The sequence below is a fragment of the Crocuta crocuta genome, unplaced genomic scaffold (assembly GCF_008692635.1).
Source record: "Crocuta crocuta isolate KB4526 unplaced genomic scaffold, BGI_CrCroc_1.0 scaffold71, whole genome shotgun sequence".
In the NCBI taxonomy this organism is placed as follows: domain Eukaryota; kingdom Metazoa; phylum Chordata; class Mammalia; order Carnivora; family Hyaenidae; genus Crocuta; species Crocuta crocuta.
This window is the reverse complement of record NW_027527548.1, coordinates 1,851,774-1,876,036: the sequence shown is the minus strand read 5'-3', so window position 1 is coordinate 1,876,036 and position 24,263 is coordinate 1,851,774. Positions and strand designations below refer to the sequence as shown.

Below are 24,263 nucleotides of genomic sequence, written 5' to 3'. Positions count from 1 at the left end.
AGGAAACCCAAATGGTTAATAAACATTTGATAGGATGCTCAATTTCAATTATAATTGGGAAAATGTAAATCAGAGCAATGAGACCTCTCTCTTCACCCATTAACTATCAAATATTAAAATGAATGACAACATCTAGTGATGTAGAGCAAACAAAGAGGCCCCTTCACATATGTGCATTTCCCAAGTGTTTCGCAAATACTGTTCCCATTTACAGTATATATACCTGCCAATTCCACTTCTAGAAATCTATTCTATAGCTATAGAAGCAGAAATGCCTAAGTGTATGGGTACAAATACATCTGGTTACAGCATGCTTTGCGGCAGTAAAAACCTGGATGCAGCCTGAATGTACATCAACAGAAGAATGATTGAATCACTTGTGACAAGCCCCCATCACAGAATATTACCCAGTTATTAAAAAAAGGAATGTGTCAGATCTGTGTCTGCTAATCTGGAATGATTTCCATGATAGAATTAAGTGAGAAAGGGCCAAAAAAAAAAAAAAAAAAGCAAAGATTCCTTTTCTTATGAAATGAACAAACATTTGTAAATATGTAGAAGGATACCTATCAAGCTGTTATGGGAGGGGGGTGTAAAGATAAAGAAAAAAAAAGATATTGTCAAAAGTGGAAATAATACCTATGATACCATGCTATAGGAAAACATAAAACCGGGAATTTATCTAGGATATCTTCAGAAAAGAAAAATCTGAAGGTACATATGGACAAAGACAATAAGGTGACCTGTACAAATAAAACACCGATTTAATTTTGGGATGGGACCATGGCTAATTATTTGGTCTATTGAAATTTTTAAAAAATGTTTTATTTATTTTTGAGAGAGAGAGGGAGGGAGGGAGAGAGAGAGAGACAGCGTGAGCAGGGGAGGGTCAGAGAGAAAGGGAGACACAGAATCCGAAACAGGCTTCAGGCTCTGAGCTAGCTGTCAGCACAGAGCCCGACACGGGGTTTGAACCCACGAACCGCGAGATCATGACCTAAGCCAAAGTCGGACGCTTAACCGACTGAGCCACCCAGGCGCCCCTATTTGGTCTATTTTAAAATATCTGTTTTGTATGTATATCTTGAGCAGGAAAAGTTTGATTATTCATTGGGTTTGGCTATATGAAAAGATGCAGAATTGGATCTTTTGATCCTGTTTCCCAAACAATTCTTTTTTTTCTCCCCCATTAATCCACTGACAAGAGGTTGCCCTGAGGGTTTGACGTTTTAAGGTGCTCAGACTTTTGATTTTTGAGGGATATTTCCTCTGTACTATTGGCCAAGAGAATATCTGCTTCCTTTAGTTCTGGGGCCTTGCTGTGTGCCCAAAATTGGGAGGGGAGGGAAAAAGGAGAAAAAAGGCCTTCCTTTGCAGGGAACTGCAACAGGCCGTAATGTGATGAAACATTGCAGTGCAAGTGGACTGCTTTTGCCATTTAGCTTATGAACATCCTCCGTATTTGAGGGGAACGTTGTAGGGCAGGACCCACCAGGGGCCAGGCAGCCACAGATAGTTCTTCCCACCCCCTGGCAGCCAGAATATGGGCTGTAAGCCAAGCGTGGCTACTCTAATGTCCCTTCCCAAGACACTGAACTTGGAGGGAATAATGCTTAAGTTCAGGGTCACTTACTGATTGTGTTAGTTATCTATTGCCGTGTAAGAAATCATCCTAAAACTTAGTGACTTGAAATAGTGAAACATTTATGAGCTCACAAATCTGCAGTCAAGGTGTCAGCTGGGGCTTCACTAATCTGAGACTTGACTGGGCCTGGAAGGCCCACTCCTCTTACGTGGCTGATGGCCAGAGTTCGGATCCTCACCATTGTGGGCCTCTCTGTAGACTGCCTGAATGTCTTCCTGACAGGACAGTTGGCTTCGGGCCTGACAAGGGAAGAAAGAAGAGAGGAGAGGAGGAGGGAAAGGGGGAGGGAAGGAGGAAAGGGGGAAGGTGGGGGAGAGAGAGAGAGAATAGATAACTTTAGATAAGGTTATCAGTTAAGACCTCTCTGAGGAGGTGTCATTTACCTGGGGATCTGAATGGTGACAAAAGTCAGCAGATGGAGTGGGAGGAGGGCCCTTTCAGGCAAAGGGAACAGTACAGACAAAGGCTCTGAGGTGAACTAAGAGGCCTGGATGGCTGGGGTGTAGCCAGTAAGTGGGTGAGTGGAAGGAGCAATCAGCAGAGGTCAGATTACTCAAGATCTTGAGGCCATAGTAGGGGATTTGGATTCCTTCCTCCCAACCAAAGCCATCTTGCATCCCTGACATCAGAGCCTGACAAGGCTGAGGACAGACCCGAAGTCTAGGATATCAGGATCAGCCAAGTCAGTAAGTGTCTCTGACCAGATCGTGATAAAGAATGTCTATACTTTATCCATTCTCCCATCTGTTTTGCTGGCTCTTGGATTTTCTTAATTTATGGTTGGATTCTTTTCTGAGTGTCTTAGTCTCTTTGATAAATCCCAACCCAACTCTTCTGAGCTGAAAGGAGAGATTTGTGTCTACAGTTGGGCCTGGGAATCCTAGCTAGAGAGCCTGGTCCTCTGGTGGAGATGGGTAGCTCCCCAGACAGCATGAGAATGAGTAGGTAGATGCTGATGGAGCCCTACAGTCTCATTACTTTATAGTTCCCACATTCATTCAACAAATACTTGCTCAGCATCCAGGATGAGCCTGGGCTCTGTATGGGCATCAGGCTACAAAGATCTTCTTCTCCAAGAATCAAGTTAGGTATGAAGGATGGCCCAATCCAAAGGTTATTGAGTGGGAACTCCCCATGACTTGGGAATTGGTACTACGTCCCACAGGCAAAGCAAACAGGCCCTGTGTAACCTGAATTCTAAATGGAGCCTGCAAGGCTTACTAAAGGGGGCACAAATGGCCCAAATCCCCTGGCTGAAACCTCACTTTCCTCTTCCTTGCCCAAATAGTAATACTGGGGAGGAAGGAGCTGTTTGGTTTTAATGAGGAATATAGTGTTTATTGTGAAAGACAAATCCCTTCTCTCCCCCTTTTAATTAGGAGTCCCTTCTGGAGCTTGAGGGGTGACTGCAAGAAGGGGATGCTGGGATGCTGTTCCCCAGTGGGGGTCTACTTGGTAGTGGACTTGCTGACGTCCCCCTGTGCCTATCTGAGCAGGGGAAGTCAGAGGTGGAGAGAGGGGTCACCGTAGAGCAGCTGGCCAGAACGTCTTGAGTTTATCTGGGTCAAGTAGAGCCTGCATTAGCCAGCTAAGCTCCCGGTATTCCACTCAAGCAGGGTGACTGCCAAGCAAGAGGGTCCCACCAGAGGCAGAAGCAGGGGTGGTGGGGCAAGGTAGGGAAGCTCAAGCCTCAGCCAGATGCTCCCTGTCAGAGCACTGTGCAATGGAGAAGCCCACAAGAAATATACTCATGTGCCCCATGAGAAACCATTTATAAACACCACTCCAGGTTAGCCAGGGAACCAGGGTCAACCAACAAGGTGGGGGCTATTGTGGGGGGCTAGTCCCATTCCCTCCTCCCAATTTCAACAAGGGAGAGGGTGCTGGGGTGTGTTTCTCAACCAGGCTATGCTCCCCTCCCCCACCCTTTATTCAAACAGGCAGGATCCTGGCTCAAGTCAACCCTTGGATGAGTAAGGGAGAAGACAAAATGAGATTTAAATTGGGTTTGAGAATAAAGCTTTCAAGGATGGAGGTTTAACAACAGAAAGTGATCCAAAAGTAATGCAATCTGCCCAAGATGTCATTAAGGGATGGAAAAGGGAAATTCAACACAGCATGGCTGAAGGTAGAGATTAGGGGGAAAAGCTTCATTATTATGCCCTATCAAGTCGAGTCGCCTCAGTACACTGGTTCCATGAATAAACAGAATAATTGAAATACAGTGTGGTAGGGCTGAAGTCTTGCTTAGGTAAGCAGAGGCAGGATTCTGAGAGGGCTCCGGGAGGTAGGTGGGTGCACATTCCAGGGTGTGTGTTGCAGAGGGCTTGGTGGGGGGGGGGTGGAGGGACACCTGAGCTGAGACTTGAAAGATAAGAATGGGTTGATCAGATGTAAGGAGAATGGAGAAGGGCTTTCCGGCGGAGGTGGGGCATAATCTGGAGCAGAAAGTTGAGGGCAGAAGGACAGTTAGAGATACAGCTCAGGGAGCCCATGGCCTTGAGGTGAACTTAAGGAGTGAGGGCTCTGGGGAGTTGCTTCAAACCTGAGAGCAGCACAATGGGGTTTTCGTATTAGAATCATCTGCTCGCCAGATTCTGGCTACGCTGTGGACTTGACCTCCAAGCCTGCTTCTTACCCATCCATGTGGCCCTGTGACCTCCCCCCTCCCCCAACCTCCTGCAAAGGGCATGTCTAGTCATTCCAAAATCTTCGGTCCCCACTCTTGGAATGTCCCTTGCCCTACCTTTGAACCCTTCATAAATCGTTCCCTTTGACAGGGCTCTGAAATATTGTCATCCTCCCCACAAATCATCTCTCTTTCCTCTTCCAGCATATTTTTTCTCAGCCCAGGAGGATTCGATGGCTTCTTTTGGCCTCTCCCCGTCAGCACAAGTCTCCTTGGGATATGCACATACTAAAATATCTTCCCTTTATCTTATCTGGTCTTCGCCCCATGGGGCAACCCGAAGGCTACTATTTATTCTTTCACACATTAATTTAAGCTGCTTTAATTGTGGCTCTGATATGTTTTATATAATATAATTAATGTTTTAATTCCATGTACTTGCTTCCCAAGGCAGTTTTGTGAAGGGCCCAATTTTGGAATCAAGCAAATAAAGAATAAGTAATAGCTGAAGTTATAGCAACGCCCTCCCCCCTCCCAAAGGAATTAAAGCTGTGTTTGCTTTGTGAAGTGGGTTAAAAGGGGAAAGTATAGTTTAATATTCTCTTCATCCCGGGCATGTTTGGGTGGCTTTCGTGAAGTCCTTTGGACTCTGATTTCGAGCATTCCTGGCTTATTGGTGTCTGACCAGCAGCTTGAGATGTGTGGCAGCTACCAGTCAGCTTTGCTACCTCCTGCCCCCACATCCTTCCTGTCGGAGGGTGTGCTGCAGATGAGAAGTTACTGAACCCACTTACTCATGTATTCATTCAGCAGATACGTATTGGTGTCCTAGTACGTGCCCCGGACTGGGATGAAGTCAGCGCTGCCTTCAAGGAGCTCACAGTCCAATGGGGCCAGACAGATGGAGTTCTAGTCCAGAGCGCTGATGCTGCGGGAACACGGAGGAGGCGCTAAGGGGAGATGGAGCAAATGCCTCTGTCATGGGAAGTTAAGAGGCTTAACCAAAGAAAAGGGGAAATTTAAACTGGTTCCGGGAAGGAGAGGGGAAAGAAGGAAACAGCAAGACACAGTAAGAAGACAAGGTTGTTTGAATGTGGGGAGAAGGAGAGTATGATGGAAGCCAGTGTGCATGGGCGGACATGACAGGGAGTGAGCGTGGGGAGACAGGTGGGGGTAGAATGGAGAACAGCCTGCTGTGTCAGGGGAAGGAGTTTGGACCATCTTGGGGATGGGGAGCCCAAAGAGGTTTTTCAGACGGGAAGCATCCTGAGCAGATCAGACCTGGGGTTTGCAAAGAGAATTGCAACAGTATGAACAATGAGAAACGTGGGAGTAGGGGACAGTTAGTTGAGAGTTGCCTGGCCCATAGTCGGGGCTCAAAAGGTACCTAGTGAAGGAGGGAGGCTATAGGGACAGCCCAGGTGAGAGATGATGAGCCTGGGAATTAGTGGTGGGGGTGACAGAAAGGCGGGTCCCTGAGTAGCAGAAGCCTGGAGGGTGGAGTTAACAGCCTCTTCCTCTCCCATCCTGTCTGCTCTATGCAGCCTGGCCTTTGGGCCTGGCCCAGAAATGCGGAACATGGAGGGTCATTACCCCAACAACCAACTGTCTAGTTCAAGCTTCTCAGGTTCTACTGGGGACGACTGAAGCTCAAGAGAACTCAGCCTCTCAGAAGGAGAGCCTGGGTCGGAATTCAGGTATTCTGTGCTGCTGAGCAGACAGTATTAACACTGGCTGAAGAAAGGCTTGGAGGGCCAGAACCTGGACAGGGTAGGCACAAGGGTGTGTATGCTTCTGCAGAAAAAGAAAAGGGTCTCGAGTCTCCTGAGATTCTCATGGGGTCCTGCGCTCCCACAAAAAGGCTGATGTGCTGCTTTAAATGCCTGTCTCCAGGCGCCAGATGGGAACGGGGTTGGAGTAGAACCTGGTGGGGACACACGGATGGGTGGATGGAAGGCTGAGATGCTGCACCCACACGACGGAATTTCCTTTGAAAGAGAGGGAAACTTTAAGCTGGGAAACTGTTTTCCTTGAAGCCCTCCTCTTCCTCACACCCCAGCTACAGCCTTCCTGTTTTCTGGGATGCGGGAACTTCCTAAGGCCTCTCCATCCGCGGTGGGGACACTTTCGGTTCTGCCTGAATTCCCGGAGGCTGCAGGGGGCTGGGGTGGGGGGAGAACCGTGGGGAGGGTCCCTGCGGCGTCTTCCCAGCACTCAGGGGATCTCTCTTTTCTGCCTTCGCGCTCCGGGAAGACTGCTAGCTCCTTGCCCTCTTCACCTTGGCCTCTGCGTCGCAGGGGCGAGGGGGTGTGCGCTTCCAGGGACCACGCGCCCTCCCTTCGCCGAAAGCAAGTCCCGACTCCCCGGGAGAACCGGAGTCCTAGGAATGTTCCGGGGAAATCCCAGCGCGTTGAGGTGTCAGGAGCCCCGCCTCCCGCAACGATGCTGGCCGCCATTGGTTCCCGAAGGCCCCGCCCATTTCCTGGGCGGGGCGGGCAGTGGGCGCGGGCTGGGGGAGTTACTGGCGGCCCAGTGCCCTCGCCCCTACTCCGCCGCTCGGTACCCACCTCGCCATGGTTCTTCTGCGTCTGCGCTGTCTCCTCTGGGGCTGCTTGCTGACCGCCGTAAGTTGAGTTTCTGCTCCGACCCGACAGGGCATTTGGGGATTCGAGAGTGGAGAATCGGAAGAAAAACAGTATTTCGGGGAAGGGAACTTTCTAGCTGGTTTTGGGCGACAGAGCACTGGGGAGAAGGTGGGTAAGGTACCCAGGGTCCTGGCTGACTGAGGTCGGCTGCCTCTGTGTCGTCCCAGGTTGGGGTCCCAGGTAGCCCACGGAGGGCGCGTAGTGGGGGCGTTGCAGAAAACGTGCACCTGGGGCGTGGATGGGGTTGGGATTTGGTGGGGGGGCCTCAAGCCTTACTTTGGTTAAGAGGCTGGAGTCTGGGTTTGCCTTAGAGATGAGGGGTTTCAGAGACGAGAAGGGAGGCCGGGCAAGGGAAGGGGCGGGGCTGCTGGGCTCCTNNNTGGCCGGTTTCCTGTCCCTTTAACATTATGGACAGACGCCAGCCTCTGTGAGTGGTTATCATATCCTGGCCCCCTGGGGCTGCCTTTTCCCAGGGTACCTTGTGGGAACAAGAGTGGGTGCAGAGGCCCAGGTACTTCTTTGAGAAGGCAAAGGGTTTTTAACATCCCACCCCACCCCGACCCCCAAATCCTGGGTGATCCGACTTAGGAGGAATACCCAAGGTTGCCTCTCTGCCTCCTGAATTTAAGGTGACATAGAGGACCCCTGGGGGAGATGAATAGGTCATGGGGTCCCAGAAGGTCTTGGGAGACCAGCAGGGGTTTCTCTGGGCACCAGAAAGTCTCAGTTATGCCCAGCCAAGCGTATCTCCGGGATTTTCAGAAGCCCACACTTGACTCACTTTTTGTTCAGATGTATTTTTGTAGTTCCTCATTCTGGAGCCTGGGAATCCCCCCAAGCACTTGCTGCTCTCATCCCAACCTCTCCGGCCTCCCCCTACTTTCAAGGGCTGTAGTTTCTGGCATGAAGTCTGGGCAGGAAAGACCCATGGAGGCGTTCGGGAGGGAGTCGACAGCGAGGGAAGAGAGCCAGTGGGGAAGCTGCTTTGGTTCCAGAACTTTCATTTTCACTCTAAGCAATGGTTCTTAGGGAAAAAAGGAAGGGGGGGGGCAGAGCTAGTGAGTGGAGGAAGAGGGCTTTTGTAGGAAGACTGGAGGAAGAGCCACAGGGGATTCAGGGCGAAGGGTGGTCTGGGCTTCTCGAGAGCACGCTACCAGGTTTGGCTCCAGGTAGAGACTGGGCTGTGACAACAATAGCAGGGACTATTTTTGAGAGCTTCCCTTGTGTCAGGCTCTGAGCAAAATGCTTTACATGCATTCTTGGTCTGATTTTTTCAACTCCCCCATTATACAGATGAGAAAACTGAGGCTCAGAGAGAGGAAGTAACTTGCCAACGTTCTCATGGCCAGGTGGAACCTGGATATAAATCTACATCTGCCTGATTCCCAAGCCTGTCTCTCCAAGCCTAGGTCCTGAGCTTCTCTGTCAGCAGGATTAGAGCGGGGGTGGGGGGGGTGCTGGAGACTGACAAACTTTCAGAGAAGGAGCTGCATTTCTCATGGGTTTGAAAATGGCATAAAGGACTTTCGTTTCTCTGGGAGACTAGTGGGAAGTCCACAGGGCTGCAGAAACATTCAGAGGATGTTGTGGTGGAGGCAACACACCTTTATACTTCCTTCTCCATTTGGAGTAAGATGCGCTTCTGTAAATAATTTTCTCACCCAGGCTGAATGAGAGTCACCAATTAGGCAGAGTCCTGGACCCCCAGCCAGTTAGCCAGGGTGTTAGTCATCCAAACAGATAGTCCCATATATATGATAATTCAAACTGCCTTTTAATGAGCCCCTACTATGTTCTAGCTACCGTGCCAGGCCATATACATACATTCATTCTGATTTTCACAATCTGTGGGGCAAGGCATTACTCCCATTTTAGAGATGTGGAAACTGAGGCTAAGAGAAACAAAATAACTGGTAAGTGTTACAAAGCCAAGACTGGAACCTGACACTGTTTGATTCTCAATCCTGTGGTCTTTTCACTGGCTGTTCCCCAAGTGTGGCATGATTTTAGGGAGAACATGGGTACAGGACTAAACAACATAGATTCACTTTACGGTTCTGTTAAAATCCTCATTTTTTTTTTCCAAAGAGGAGGTCTGTGGAGCTAGAATATAGTTAAAACCTCTCCAGCACTTGCTAATCCTCCTTTTAAATTAATTAATTATTTATTTTAAAAAATATTTTATTTTCGAGAGAGTGAAAGAGCGAACACGAGCAAGGGAGAGGGGCGGAGGGAGAGAGACAGTCTTAGGCAGGTCCCACGCTCAGTACCAGTTCCACTCTCAGTGCCGAGCCCCATGTGGTGCTCAATCCTACAACCCTGACCTGAGGCGAAATCAAGANAGCACAGAGCCCAATGCGGGGCTCGAACCCACGAACCGAGAGATCATGACCCAAGCCGACTAAGCCACCCAGGCGCCCCAACCCTCCTTTTTTAAACAAAAGCCGAGGCCAGCAAGCAAAGCATCCGGCTGTGTTTTAATAACATTGTTTTGATTCTGTTGAATTTATTTTTAGGGTTACCTTTTATTTATGAGAAGTGATACTGGCTCTTCTGTGATGGCAATGATATAAAGTTTATATTTAAAATAAATGCATTTAGGGGCGCCTGGGTGGCTTAGTCGGTTAAGCGTCCGACTTTCGCTTAGGTCATGATCTCGCGGTTCGTGGGTTCGAGCCCTGCGTCGGGCTCTGTGCTGACTGCCAGCTCAGAGCCTGGAGCCTATTTCAGAGTCTGTGACTCCCTCTCTCTCTGACCCTCCGCTGCTCACGCTCTCTCTCTCTCTCTCCTAGAAATAAATAAAAATATTAAAAAAAATAAAATAAATGCATTTAGGGGCACCTGGGTGGCTCACTTGGTTAGGTGTCTGACTTCCATTCAGGTCACGATCTCACGGTTCGTGATTTGGGGCACCAATTGGTCTCGCTGCTGTCAGCATTGAGCCTACTTTGGATTCTCTGTCTCCTTCTCTCTGCCCCTCCCCTGCTTGTGCTCTCTCTCTCTCTCTCAAAAATAAATAAACATTAAAAAAATAAAACAAGGGGCACCTGGGTGATTCAGTCAGTGGGGCGTCTGACTTTTGAGTTCAGCTCAGGTCATGATCTCTTGGTTTGTGAGTATGAGCCCTGCATCGGGCTCTGCGCTTGGGAGCCGAGCCTGCTTGGGATTCTTTCTCTCTCTCCCTCTCTCTCTCCCTCCCTCCACTTATGTACACACACACACACACACACACACACACACACACACATACACACACGCTCTCTCTCTCTCTCTCTCTTTCTCTCCGAAAAGAAATAAAATAAATAAATCACAGTGTTTAAAAAAAGTAAAATAAATATATTTAAACTAATGGTACCTGGATGGAATAAAAATAGTGCAGGCAAGATCTAAGCTGACCTAGGGGGAGTATGGAGAGCTGAGTTCCCATTCATATTCATCACTGTGTGACCCTGGGCGGGTGACCCAATCTCCCTGGTCCTTAGGCTTACCGTTTGTAAAGCAAAAAAGTTGGATGTTTTCCTTCCAGCTTCACAGTCCTGGCATTTCACGAGAGAGGGGTTGGATGATCCGATGATGAGGGTTTGGAGAAGGGAAAGGAATGGGGAGCAGAAGAATAGAAGGAACCCGCCAAGTGTTAAATATAGCTCCAGCCAAACTTAGGACCAGCTGCCCAGCCAGCCTTAGGATGCCAGGGGAGTCACTGGAGCCCTTATGTGCTTCTGGGTCTTTGGAAAGAGGAAAGACTCAGGAGTCAAGCCAAAAGGAAGATCTGTTTAGTGCAGAGAATATTGTGATGGTCCAGTGCAATCACTTTGTAAAATGCCAGACCGGTCCTCTGGGTGCTTTCATAATCACATCAGTTGGCAGTTTAGTTAAAAACAAACACACCAAGTAATATACAGGCTCCATTTTCCTGCTTTGGATTTCTACTTCAGTTCTAACCTGTGTGTCTTGGCTCATTTCCACCTTCCTGCCATAGAGGCTGCAGTAGCGATTTCTGGACCCCTCAAACTGCCCAGTTCTGTTTTTAGGTCCACCCGGAGCCACACACCATGTGCAGAGAGAATCAGTACCTGGCCAAAAATCACTGCTGTGACATGTGCCAGCCAGGTGAGCTGCCGACCCTCGGGCCCCACTGTGGGACCCCTCTCGGTTTCCTGGCAGATGCAGACCCCACGTGTCAACTGTAGACTCGAGTCTCAAATGACCCCTGGGATGCTCCCCATCACTGCCCTGCAGTCAGAATGTTCTGGGTCCCCTCTCTGCCTAGCCAGGACTAGGGCTCCTATCTCTCCCACGTCCCCCACCAGACTATGAGGTCTAGAAGGGCCCGCGACTGTCATCTTTGAATCCCCTGCCCTAAACCCAGCCCGATCTGCTTTTGATAAATGTCTGACTCATTGAGCTGGCCAGGCCTGCTTCATTTTCTGATGTTTTCCAGGGAAGAAACTGATGAATGACTGCACAGAGTTCACCAACACAGAATGCCTTCCTTGCAAAAACGGCGAATTCCTAGACACTTGGAATATAGAGAGACACTGTCACCAGCACAAGTACTGCGACCCCAGTGCGTGGGCTGCTGGGGAAGGGGTGCATGGGAGTCAGGCTGACAGTCTAGCTTCTTCCCGACGATGCAGCCATTGCTTTTTTATACTCGGGGTCTGTTCTTGGTTGGAGTCTGGGGTGTGCCAGTTGTTAAATAATCTGATTATTATCCCTACTTGGAAGAGGATCTAATAAAAGCAGGAAGTGTGAGGGGCAGATCCCCTGGGCATGGCTGGTAAGGGGTCCCCATCCTTCCTGCATTCTCTGCTCAGACCTAGGGCTCCAGGTCCAGAGGGAAGGCACCTCAGAAACAGACACCACTTGCAGATGCCGTGAAGGTCTACATTGTACCAACAACGCCTGTGAAAGCTGCACCCAGCACACCCTGTGCTCCCCTGGCCTTGGAGTCAAGCAGGTTGGTAAGTGGCCTGTCTGGGAATTGGCTCTGCGGGCTGGAGAGAGGAGCTGAGGCTCAAGGTGAGGGATTGGGCAGTGGGCGCTCAGTCTTGCAGGTGGGGGGACCAACCTGCGTCGGTGTCTCCGCTTGGTGAGCAGGAAACGGAACCTTTCTTGTCCCGCCTCCAGCCATGGGTATCTGCCTTGGTCGGGCGGTGGGAGGGGCTGCGGCAGTCAGGGAGCTCTGTGCTGGGGGATGGCACTTGACACAGACAGTTCTTCCGGCCCTGCCTGTCCACTTGTTTCCTTGAGAGCCGGATGGGTGGTCCACTGTGTTGGTGAATGGAATGCCACCTCCTCCCTTCCAGCCACAGGGGTCTCTGATACCATCTGCGATCCATGCCCCGCTGGCTTCTTCTCCAATGTGTCATCTGCTTCGGAAAAGTGTCATCCTTGGACAAGGTACAAGGACTCATCCCTTGTGTTTGCTGCCCTAGGAGGGGTGTGGGACTACTTCCATTCTCTCTGGCCACCTGTCGTTCAGGCCCTGCTTCCCATGTCCATGTGCTTGTGCACCTAGAGAACTTCTAGAGTGGCCTCATAGCTGACCAAAGGGCCACTTTTCAGCTTTTTTTTTTTTTTTGCCTGCTCTGTCTTGGTAACAGACACTGCTGATCTCTTGATCTTCATGAAACTCCCTTCTTGGGGGCACCAGGACACCTCTCTTGCTTTCCTTACTCCTCCTCTGCTCCTCCTAACTGATTTCCTTGGCCTTTGTTCTAGGCTCTACTCCCCAGTCACTTTGCCTGCCTCCCCTGGGCACCTCATCCGTATCCATGGTTCCCAATCAACATTTCCTGTCTAGATCTGTCTTCTGGGTCCCAGATGGTCGTGTGCCACCACCGAGGGTCCACCTCCATGCAGTTGACCCACAGGCACCAAATGGACTCACTTGCCGGCCCCTGTCACCCTCTGGGAAGACACTCACTCGTATTTGGGCACCTGAACCACGGTCCCTCCCTCGCCTCCAAGCCCAAATCAGTTACCAGGTCCTGTCTATCTAGCTTCCAAATGCTTTGGAATTCCTCCTAACACTCTCCAGCAGTCATCACTGTGGTCTGGAAGGTGCCTTCACCTCCTCACCAGCCTCCCTGCCTCTGGTCTCTCCTCTTCAGCTGTGTCCGTATCCTTTTGCCGAAGTGAGTTCTCTACAGTTTACTTCAGATCATGGTGCTCCCTATTTACGGTGCTTCATGGCTCTCTATGCCTTTAGGATGAAATGCAGAGTCCTCCACTTGCTCCCCAGACTTGCAGCTCCATTTCCTGACTTTTCCCCACATGCTACTTGCAATGCCCTCAACAGGCTGTTCGTTCTCTTGCATCAGACTCTCTTGCCTGCAGTACCCTTCAGCACCTGCCCAGTTACTCTGTGCGTTTAATTTTATTTTTAATTTTATTTTTTTATTATTTTTATTAAATGTTTTTTTTAAATTTATTTTTGAAAGAGAGATAGAGACAGCATGAGCAGGGGAGGGTCAGATAGAGAGGGAGACACAGAATCCGAAGACAGGCTCCAGGCTCTGAGCCGTCAGCACAGAGCCCGACACAGGGCTCGAACCCACGAACCACGAGATCATGGTGGAGCCCAGATGTTCTCCACTGAGCAATTTTTCTCCCCAGGGGACACCTGGCAATATCTGGAGACATTTTGGTGGTCACAACTGACAAGGGGCTGCTACTGGCAACCAGTGGGTGGAGGCCAGGGGTGTCGCAGAGCATCCTACAGTGCACGGGACAGCCCCACAACAGAGAGTTATACGGCCCCAGGCGTCAGCAGTGCTGAGGCTGAGAAGCCCTGCCTTAAGCTGAACTCATCAGCCCTCTATTCCAGCCATTGTGGGCTTTGTCTCCCCTTCTCTGAACGGTTCCCCATTCACGTTGGCCTGTGTGACAAAGCATGGCACTCAGAGACTCTTCGATGATTCCTCCTCGAAGATGAGCAACAATTTTTCTCTGCCTCACGACTTCCCCGAGAACAGAGTCTGTGTCATTCCCATAATAACCAGCGTAGGGAATTGCACACCGCACGCGCTCAGTGAACTTGAACTCGTTGGTTTTGATGGTCTCCCTCCGGGGTTGGAAATGTTACGGTTGGGGAAATGTTATGTCTCTCTCTCTCCGTGTGCGTCTGTGTGTGCGCGCGTGCACGCACCTGCCTGTGCACAGATGTGAGGCCAAAGGCCTCGTAGAGCTTCAGCCGGGGACCAACAGAACGGATGTCGTCTGCGGTGAGTCTCAGAGATGGCGCTCCGGCAGCGGGCCGGGAAGTGGGGAGCTGACGGGGACGCAGGGCCACGCAGAGACAGCTGGTGTGGAAAGAGGCAGGTGAAGTGAGAGGAGGCAGTTTGGGGTTGCCGCGTCCCAGCTTTGCCACTTACCTGGGGAGCCTGGGCGAGTCCCCTCCCCACTCTGGGCTGCAGTTTCTTCATCTGCGAAATGGGATGATAACAGCATCTCCCTTTGTAGGCTGGGTAAGTGCCTGGCATGGGCCTCGGTTTCGATTTTAGAACGGGGAGAGGTTGGCCTACACAGGTCACAGGCTCAAATAGCTGCAGGTCATGTTAATGAGTGAAAGAGTCACCGGCAAGAAAAATACACTCTGTTTTTTCTAAAGACCCACTTTCCTCTCAGCAGGGCTGGGACTGGAGCGAGGTGAGCGAGGCCCTTGCCCTGGACACAGTATTTAAGGGGCGGGCTGAAAATGCAGTAATCAAGATAAATAACACCAGATACATTTAAGAAAAGATCAAAGCTAATGTAAAAAAAAAAAAAAAGTCCAGAAAGAACCAAGTATCAACATTTACATAAAAGCATGACCCAACCCGGCCTCACTTGCCTCGGCCTAATCCCAGCCCTGGCTCCAATAAAACTTTATTTAAAAAACAGACATCTGCCAATGCCTGGCTGGCTCAGTTGGTAGAGCATGTGACCTCTTGATTTCAGGGTCGTGAGCTCAAGCCCCATGTTGGGCATGGAGCCTGCTCAATTAAAAAAAATAAAATAAAATAAAAATAAAAAACAGACAGCCGGCCTGTGGGCCATAGCTTGTTGATATGATTTTCCAAAACATGACATTAAAACATTACTTTTCTTGATTCCTGAGTTTTTTTGGTGTCCCCTTAAATTTTGTTGCAAGGTGAATGCCTGACTTGCTTTTCCCTAGTTCCTGCCATGCATCTTGCTCTTTTCATTTTCCTATTTAGGATAGAGACTTCAGTACCAGAAATACTTTACTTTCTCCTCCATTCTTCTATAACAAAGGCAGCAGTGCAGACATCGATGTTGATGGGTGTCGGCATCGGGCATGGAGTAGGGAGGGACGGGGTGTGTGGGGAGCCGGTGGAGACCGCTGTCGTCACTCAGTGCTGGTGGCCCACTGTGGCTGGATCTTCCAAGCTTCTAAGAGAAACCAGATATCCTGAGTTTAAATACGCAATCTCCCACTTTAAAGAGCTGGCAAATATTTCGAGAATTTTTTTTTCCCTGGTGTGCTGGTCACACTAAACACATCTGGCCACATTTTATCGGGGTTTGACTCCTGTGATATAGCTGAGCTCAGACGTTGAAGGATGTCAGAGTCCAGCAAGGTATAGAGCAGCTTCAGGCATGGGGATAGGGGGCCGCCGCAGGTGGGAGGCTGTCACTGAAGTCTTGGTTTCTCCAGGTCTCCAGGACCGGGTAAGAGCCCTGGTGGTGATCCCCATCACAATGGTGATTCTGCTTGCTGTCCTGTTGGTGTCTGCCTATATCAGTGAGTCCCCAGGTGGGGAGGTGACGAGGGAAGGGGGGAGAACTGGCCACCTGTTTCCTGATTGGCTTTGCCAACTCCCCATCCCATTTCTCTCTCTTTCTCTCTCTAGGAAAGGTGACCAAGGGGCCAGGGAATAAGGTAGGTCAACCCTGGGAACCGGCTCAGGGTTTTGGCAAATTGGAAAGAAAGCCTGACTCATTGTTGCCTCTATGGCAGTGACATGGGTTCTGGGTCTGCCCCTGTGGCCAGTGAGGAGGCAGCAGGATTGGCTCTTCTCCCTCCACCCCCTACCCCGGCCCCCAGAGCCCTGCCCAAGGGCTCTTCCCATTCGCTCCCCTGTGCCACCAATGTCTGGCATCTCCGGAGCTCACCTTCCCATGGAGCAGCCCTGGCACCATTCGTAAAATCTGACATTTGCTGTTCTTTTCCCCATTTGATATGTGGGGAACCGCGTCTCCTGGGCCTTGGTCAGTGGTCATGGGGTGGGCGCTGGGAGGGGCTCCTTGGATCCAGTCTCCCACTCTGGAAGTCTCTTGACCCTCTCTGTGTAGCCAGCAGGGGTCAGGAGGCACCCATTGAATCAACACTGACCCTCCCTTTGGGAAAGGGGAGGGGGCTTGTGTGTGGGTGGGTGGGGTCCCCTTCTGAGGGATGGGCTCCTTGGAGGGGTTCCCGGGGGGTGACCTCCCGCCTTGGCTCCGCAGGTCATCCAGCCGGAGGAAGTTAAGTGTCAGGACCCCGTGGAGGACCTGGAGGACACTTCTGTTCCCCTCTACTCCATTTCTCCGGTGCAGGAGACCTTACAGGGGTGCCAGCCGGTCACCCAGGAGGACGGCAAAGAGAGCCGCATCTCTGTGCAGGAGAGAGTATGAGGCGGGGTGTGCCTGCGAGTGTGGCAGCATGGGAAGACAGGCACGTGCAGGAGAGCGTGGAGCTGCTGGTGCTGCAGAGTGAGGGTGCGGGGCACCCCCGGCCTGCACCCCTGTGGTGCAGACACAGAGCCTTCCACCCCAGCCCTGGAGCCCATTCAGTCTCCCGACTTGCTTTTAAAGGCAGAGGCAAAACTTTGGTGGGGGGGGTGGGGCCCAGAGTAACATCCACCAAATCCTCCAGTGCCCAGAGGCGTGTCATGGTGGTTTCCACAAGCCCAGGGACACATAGCCACGAATATCCATTGCAGTGTTGTTTGTGACAGTGGACAACTGGAAGCCATTTAGCTGGCCAGCAGCAGGGGACTGGCTAAAGGAAATCGTAATATATTTTATACAATATCTCAAAAGCACTGTTGTGAAAAAAAAAAAAAAGCAAGTTGCAGAATGATGGGTACGAAAACATTTCTTTTAAAAACACCCCCCCCAGACGGTATGAGATATCATCTATGGGTATGTGTATACACATAACATATCAGTGTACACGTAGGTATAGCAAGTGTTCAGAACGATACACAGAAGACACACAGCTCTGAGAGTTGTAACGTCTGGGTTGGGGAAGAAGGGCTGGGAAAGGGTTAAAGGAAGATTTGGCTTTTTTTCTCCCCCAAATGGAGAGGGAGTTCATATAATGCTTATGTAATTAAATAGTCATCAAACATGTATCAGGGAAAACGGGGGTGGAAGTGCTAGATGACATGAGCTGTTTCACTTGCTGTCAGGCTCACAGAATTAGGGCACTTTCTGAGGATAATAAGAATGTCCCCAGGCTGCTGTCCTTCCAGGGAAGTTTCTGGAACTTCCCTGTGTGCTCACATTTGGCATTGTGTTTGCAAAGCACTCTCTTCATTTTATTTATGTTCATAAAAAACACAGCCTCGAGGGCAGTCAGGGTTCCACCCCCCCTCCCTCTTGAACAGAGGTGAAAATGGAAGCCCAGAGAGGTGAAGTGACTTGCCTGTGGTCACACAGCAATTCTTAGCGGTGCCACTCAGAGCTCCCCACTCTTGGTCCTGTGCTGCTGCTTCCAGATCTTCCTGCTCTCTGGAACCTACGTCTGTAGCGCCTTCCTGGGTTGCTCCTGGGCCTCCTACTTCCTTCTGACCTCCCAACTGCTATGGGAGCTGCTGCTTCTTGGTCAGATGGTGCCCCCTTCCCCCCCCCCCCCCCCCCCCCAGCTGTATCTGAGGATAAAAATAAACCATCCTGTTCTCTTTTCCTGCTGTGCCAACTGAGGGGGAGCCTAGCCAGGAGGAGCAGCAGATGGAGTGGGAGCAGAGGGGAGGGGAGGGGAGGAAGGTTGGAGGACATGGAGAGGGAAGAGCCATGCGAAGTCCCTGCACAAAGATTCCTGGCGAGAATGACACCGAGCTGGTTTAACCCGCTGGTTTAACCCAGGGATCGCAACCTTTCCCCCAACAAAAGCTGCTTTGGATTTCCCCAGTGTGTCCTGCCGGCTGGAAGGGGGGGTGGGCAGACAGGGCTTGTCCTGGACGGAGACTGTGAGGGCAGCTGCAAGCCAAGCGAGGGGCACCTGGCTGGGCAGGCTTCCCAGAAGAGCTTTGAGAACAATTTAGATGCACCAGGTGGAGCCGTTTGGTTTGGAAAGCGGAACAAAGTGGTGGTGTCGTGGGATGGGGGGAGGGGAGCTTTGGGACCTCACCCTTATTCTCTACCTAGAGTCTGAGGACCAGTGTCACTCACTTCTGTGCATGGCAGTATGGTGGCGAGAGGCAAGAGACCCTCCTCTTTCACCTCCTGTCTATGTGACCTTGGGCGTGTCATTTCCGTCTCTGACCGGCTCAGTTCCCTTAACTGGCAAATGGAGATCATAGATAGATGGTGTTGAGTCTTCTTCGTTTTCTCCTGGGTCAGAGGTTTTCAATCTTGAACATGTGTCAGAACCACCTTATCAAAACAAGACTTATTAAAACATTCCTGGGCCCCACTCCGCCCAGAGTAAGCCCGGGATGGAGCTCAGGAATGTGCGTTTCTAACAAGTTCCCTAGGTGATGCTGCTGCTGCTGGTCCAGGAACCACACTGTGAGAACTACCACCCTCCCTCGGCTCCCGATTTCCAGATGAGCTTGGGTTTCCTATTACAAGCACTGGAGATGGATTGCCTTGGGGCTTCCCCTGGTATTTGGTGCAGGTGTGCGGTGGGTCAGATCTACGCAGGGGAGTTAATGACCCAGAATACTCTCCACTAAAAAGGAATGAAAGGTGGAGGGTAGATGCCCCAGCCTCCTTGCCCTTGGGAGGGACAAGTCTGAAGGCCGGTGTAGGTTCCCTAGGGGGCTCTGGCCCCCGGTGCCCCTCTGCTATTGGCTCGCTTCCCTCCCCTGTCTCACTTCCCCACTCCTCCACTGGTGCTTCTTGAGTTCGACCCCCGAATAAACTACCTGCATTCCTTCCTTGCCACAGAGTCTGTTTCTGGGAGAGGTTCCCCCCTAAGAGCCAGCAGAACTCCTGCTCGAGAAGGTATAATTTTGTGTATTTTAGCGTCCCTGACAAAGGGAAGGGGTTCTTGGCAGCTGTATCGAGTTCCGGGTTCTAAATGGAGTTCAGCCAGAAACTTTCTATGTGACCTTGGGAAAGCTACTCTCTGCTTCTGGAAATGTTCCCTCCCGATGTGTGGTGAAGGGCTGGGGCCCTAGGAGTTCTGAGGGTCCCACCAGTTCTAAAAATACATGAAGAAGGTCAACCCGCGGTAGGAGCCGCTCTGGCCTGTGCTTGGAGGAGGGTGGGTGTGAGGCACGTATCAGCCAGAAGGTGGCGCCAACGTAACGCGCTAAGACCCCGGCGGCCGGTTTTTTGCGGACTTTTCAAGCTGCATCCCAGCCTCACTTTGGAGAAGAGAGGCCTTTCCTCTCCTACGGCCCCATAGGCCTGAGCCTCCTGCAACCTGTATTCTGCAACTTCATCCGTTGCCCAGTGGAGGCCTCCCTCTCCACTGCTTCCTCCACTTAACGAGCATTAACTGCATTCTCACTGTAGGCCCCAGCTAGGGTTGTGCTCAGTGACCCTAAGAGCCTGCATGGATGGAGTGCTCACTATGTACACATAGGCACAACACTAAGAGCGTTCGATGCATCGTCTTAGTATGTAAGGCAACCCTACATAATGCACAGCCTCATACCCCATTTTACAGATGAGGCTCAGAGACAAAATGACGTGCTAAGGTCTGAGGAGTTAGAGTTAGAGCTGGGATTTGGGCTTAACTAGGCTGACCCAAAGCCTGTGGGTTTTGATCCTGCACAGCGGCTGTAGAGTGAGGCAGGATCAGGACGGCGGAGACTATGGCAAAGTGGGGAGGCTCTGCCTATCTTTGGGGGATGGCATCGATCAGTCCTTTCCAACGTTGCCCTGTAGGAAGGGGAGGCGTATATCGCGGAGAACCCAGATTTCCATGTGAATCCTCCCAATGTTGAAATGCTACCAATTCCAAGTATTGAGGACCCAAGAAAGCATGTCACAGAGGATCAGAATTTAAAACAGACTGGGAATGACATCGTGCCTGATCCTTTTATTTCATATATATGGAAACTGAGGCCCTGGGAAGGTCCAGAACCGAGTTAGGCCAAGTGTTATCGGCAGCCAGGGAGCTCCTGGGGGCTCAGGCTCCGCCAACATCTAAGGTATTGAAGCTCTAGGACCGAGGGAATTGCCTTGGGACTGGGGCTAAGCTGGGTGTGTGTGTCCTTTTAATTCTGTGATACACCCCGCCTGGCAGCACTGCATCTCNTTGTCTTGGAGGCTGGGGGCCTGGGGGCCTCGGGGAGGCTCCTCTGAGACCCTTGGCACCGTTAAGGGAGAGGGGCTCTGGGAGGGCCCCGCGGGGGTCAGCGAGCAGATTCTGCCCAGACAGATGGGGCCACTAGGAGGCGAATCGCACGTCCCTTCCTACCCCCCCTTTCTGTCCCTGGGGCTCTCTGCCTCTCTCCCTGCAGACTGGCTCGTCTCGCTGGGCTTACGCACCCAGCTACTTCCAGCCTCTGGCTCCCTCCAGGGCTCTGCCCACCCTGCCCGCAGTTGCTGCCCATCCCTCCACCCCCCCTCCGTGGTCTGCCTCCTCCCTGCCCACCCACCTCCTTCCTTCTCCTGGCAATTCCATCTCCCCTCGTTCTCTTTCAAACAAGTGTTGTTTTGGCTAATTATGACAATCATACCTGCGCATTGCACCGCCCCCATCTAAGCAATAAACAGGAAAATAAGACCACCTGTGAGCCTCGCCACCACCCCCACCAGCCACAAGTTACAGGTCCTTCCAGACTCGTTTTCTGTGCCAAAAATATCTCTTTAACCTGGGCTATTATTACCTACACTGTGTTGTAAGCGGCCTTCTTTGCCTAGCGGTATACAGTGGGCGTCTCTCCGTGCCGATAAATATAGATCGGCAACGTGCTTTTTAAGTGCTGCATAGGATTCCATGCAGGGCTGAGCCCGATTCACCTAAGGAGTCCATAATGGATGGACTTTTACTTACGTGGCTTCTCTCTTTCCTTTTCCTCTTGAGCCCCTACCTGTCTCCCCCTTTGCCTCCCCTCTTTCTGTCCACCCCTCCTCTCCCGTCTTCATCTCCAGGGTCCCACTCTCCTTTCTCTTCTCCTGCCCCCCATTCCCTCCAAGCCCTCACCCGGTGGAGGGGCGGGGGGGGGATCGGCTGTGTTTAATACCTGCTCCCCCATGTCAGACTTGCGCTGGCTCATTAGTGCGCCTGTCCCCCCAAGTGCGGCAGGCAGGAGCCACAGTGGCAGCGGAGAGGCCTAATTGAATGTAACTAATTATTCACTCCCTTAAATGGGCCTGGGAGGGACAGAATTACTCACTCTGAACTGGGGAGACAGGGAACTGGCCGGCTGGCAAACAAATCCCGCGGCCTGTGGAGCCAGCTCTCCGTGGAATACTAATTAGGCAGGAGCGACGGGTACACGGAAACAGAGAGCCTCTGGTGTCCCCCTTCCCCCAGAAACTGAGGCAGAGCTTGTGTGATTACAACCCTGGACCTCAGGGAAGGGTTAATGTGAGGAGGGGGCTNAAGGTGGTGAGACATCTCAGTCCCACCCAAAGCTGAGGGGGCAGGCTGGCTCTCAGGAAGGCCCCCTCGACGCCCCAGCACCACCAGGGCCAGACCCTCTGCTAGAGCCTGAAGCCCACCATCCTCACCGCGGCAAGTGTGCCTGGCAGCCTCCTCATCTCCAACAAGGGAAACCGGTTCAGAGAGGGGAGGGGTTCGTCCTGGCTCAGAGCCAGCGTGGGGACAGAGCTGGGGCCTGTCCCGTCCAGCTACACAGCTCCAGGTCCTAACCGCTGGAACGACCCAGGCCCCCTCCCTGACTGATTACATAAAATGTCTGTGGGCTGGGGGTGTGAGGCTGGTAGTTTAGGCATCGGTATTTTTTTTTTCAGAGCTTCCTGGTGATTCTAACATTTGTCCAGGAACTGAAAACCACTGGCTCTGACCTTAGTTCACTGCTGGAGTCTCTGCTGGGTATTTTTGAATTTTTGTGAATTTTTGCCGTTTGTGGCTTCCCTTCCTTTATTCACTTCTGTCTTAATCATCCTGCTGGGTCCCCATGACCTCCAAGCCTTAGCCATACCTGTCGCCTGGCTTCCTGAACCCCGGAGCAGGAAGGAGGGGGGAAGGAGGGACTGTGTGGCTTGGGCTGATAGAGGTGACTTGCATCAGGGAGGAAGGAGAGGGGACAGGACCCGAATGTGGCCCCAGGGCGCTTTAAGCTGCGCTATTCCGGGCTGTTCCTGGGGATCAGAAATGAGAGGTCAGTTAGGGATTGTGCAGAAATGGAAAGAGGGGCAAATCAAGCTGTGCAGAGATGCAGAAAGAGGCGAGTGTGCCTGCACAAGTGCGTGTGTGTGCGTGTGCACGCGCGGACACAGTAATCATGATTCTGCTACCACTTGTATGCCAGGCACCTCTCACATAGCGTGTTATTTGATCCTGACGACAGCCCTTGGGAAGAATATTACATATCCTCACAGCTGAACAAGGTGAGGCTCAGAAAGGTTGAGTCAGTGGGCCAAGCGAACACAGGACAACCAGTATCCAGTTTCTGGCTCTTCTGGATTCCAAATCCCACGTTCTTCCGCGCTGCTGCGATTTTGCCATTGCGTTTGTAATCTCTTTCTAGCAGGTGTTGGTGTGGGCGTGCTACTATTCTTCGTGTGTGTGCGTGCTTGTTAGATGTGTGAGTGTGTGTGCGCTCTCCCTTCTGCAAGGGGCTAGCTGTCAACAAGCTTCCCACTCCATCCTAGCACAGCGCCTCCTGCTGACCAGTGGGGGGGGCCGCTCCTGCTTCTTGGCCCCTCTTCCCTCAGTCAGTTCCAGCTCAGGGCTCAGTGGGGGAGGCCTCCCCTGGTGGCAGGAGCCGGGGAGAACCCTGTTCGTTCTAGGGCATGGACGGTCCCCCTCTCCCATGCTTTCCCGCTGCCCCTCACCCCTAGGTGGCAGGGAGAGAGATGGACGGCACACACTCACCCCTCTCCCCCCCCTCCCGCTCTCCCTGAGTGCGGGACACTCCGTGGGAGCTTCATAGAGGGGCAGCAAATTTATGAGCCCAACACAGATTCCCCAATCACCTCGCTGGGCAATCCATCTTTCTGGAGCCGGGGACGAAATGAAATTATTGTGAAATAAATCTGTATAGATGATGGAGGTGCTGATGGGGGCGGGGGCGGCAAGGAGGGAGAGGGGCAGAAGAAGCTGGGGGGCAGGTGGGGGGTCATCGGTGGCCACTCCCCCTTGGCTGAGGCCCAGAGAAAGGACTCTGCTGACTTTCCTCCCTTTGAAATCTTTGGCTGGGGGAGGGGGCAGTGTTCCGTTTATGCCTCCAACTCTTCCTTGAACCCCCTGCCTGATAGGATATGGGGCTGGATGCGGGACCCTAGGACTTGTGGTTGGGTCCTAAGTCACCCACATTTCCTGACTCCCAGAGTCAGATAAAGGGGCAGGCAAACTGAACTGGACGTCTGGATGGGGGGGGGAAGAGAGGGGAGGAATTGGGCCCAGGTTGAGGGGGTGGGGTCCAAAGTTAGGGTAGGATACCTCTCATGATGACCAATCAGAAGGGTCCTGGGGGGATTGGGTCCTTGGAGGCTCCCTGCTGAGCCACGTGTTGGCTCTTTAGTGTCTGGGAAGGAGCCAGGGAAGGGACCAAGCAGTGCGTTGAGGCCACTTGGAGGCGACACCTATTTGCCGACATGTTGGAAGTAGTTCAGTACTTCAACGTTCTCTGCAGCAGGACTGGTGTGTTTCACCTGAAAGTCGGTCTTGGCACAGGGCAAGGGTTGGGGCAGCGGGTCCCGGGGGCTCTGGTGCCCCCTTTTCCCTCCCTTTTGGCCAGCAGTGTCTGGTCCCCCCATCCCCCGCCCCAAAGACCTTGCATGACCTCTGGGCTTTAGGCCCAGCGAATCAGTGCTGAAGGGCACACAGGGACTTGCCAAGCCTGGAGGGCCTTCCCGCCTCCTGCTCCCAGCTCTCCGGGGACCCCCATCCACCCTGAGCACTGGGCTGGACGGGGACGCAGCCAGCCAGCCGGCTGGGATGTGATCATTCGCTTCCTGAGCAAGGCCAGCCCTAGCCAGAGGGAAACAATGAGGGCTGAGAGCCTGCTGGGGTCACCCAGGACAGCTCTCCCTGCCCCCC

The 24,263-nt window shown here is 52.0% G+C and overlaps 1 protein-coding gene across 1 annotated transcript; it reads left to right on the top strand.

The window, feature by feature from the left end:
- The first annotated feature begins 6,787 nt into the window (after window positions 1–6,787).
- Window positions 6,788–17,756, top strand: CD40 (CD40 molecule). Its single transcript, XM_077766198.1, has 9 exons — window positions 6,788–6,898; window positions 10,951–11,029; window positions 11,361–11,486; window positions 11,737–11,883; window positions 12,229–12,322; window positions 14,087–14,148; window positions 15,585–15,671; window positions 15,781–15,809; window positions 16,376–17,756. Exons 1-9 carry the CDS (start codon window positions 6,848–6,850, stop codon window positions 16,541–16,543), a joined length of 843 nt encoding a protein of 280 aa, XP_077622324.1. The 5' UTR covers window positions 6,788–6,847; the 3' UTR covers window positions 16,544–17,756.
- The last annotated feature ends 6,507 nt before the right edge of the window (window positions 17,757–24,263 follow it).

Excerpts from the sequence above, each read along its gene's own strand:
- CD40 (XM_077766198.1), top strand. The coding sequence starts at position 6,848 with ATGGTTCTTCTGCGTCTGCGCTGTCTCCTCTGGGGCTGCTTGCTGACC. Across the intron at positions 14,149-15,584 it reads CAGAACGGATGTCGTCTGCG|GTCTCCAGGACCGGGTAAGA; the intron begins GTGAGTCTCAGA and ends TGGTTTCTCCAG. Across the intron at positions 15,810-16,375 it reads CCAAGGGGCCAGGGAATAAG|GTCATCCAGCCGGAGGAAGT; the intron begins GTAGGTCAACCC and ends TTGGCTCCGCAG.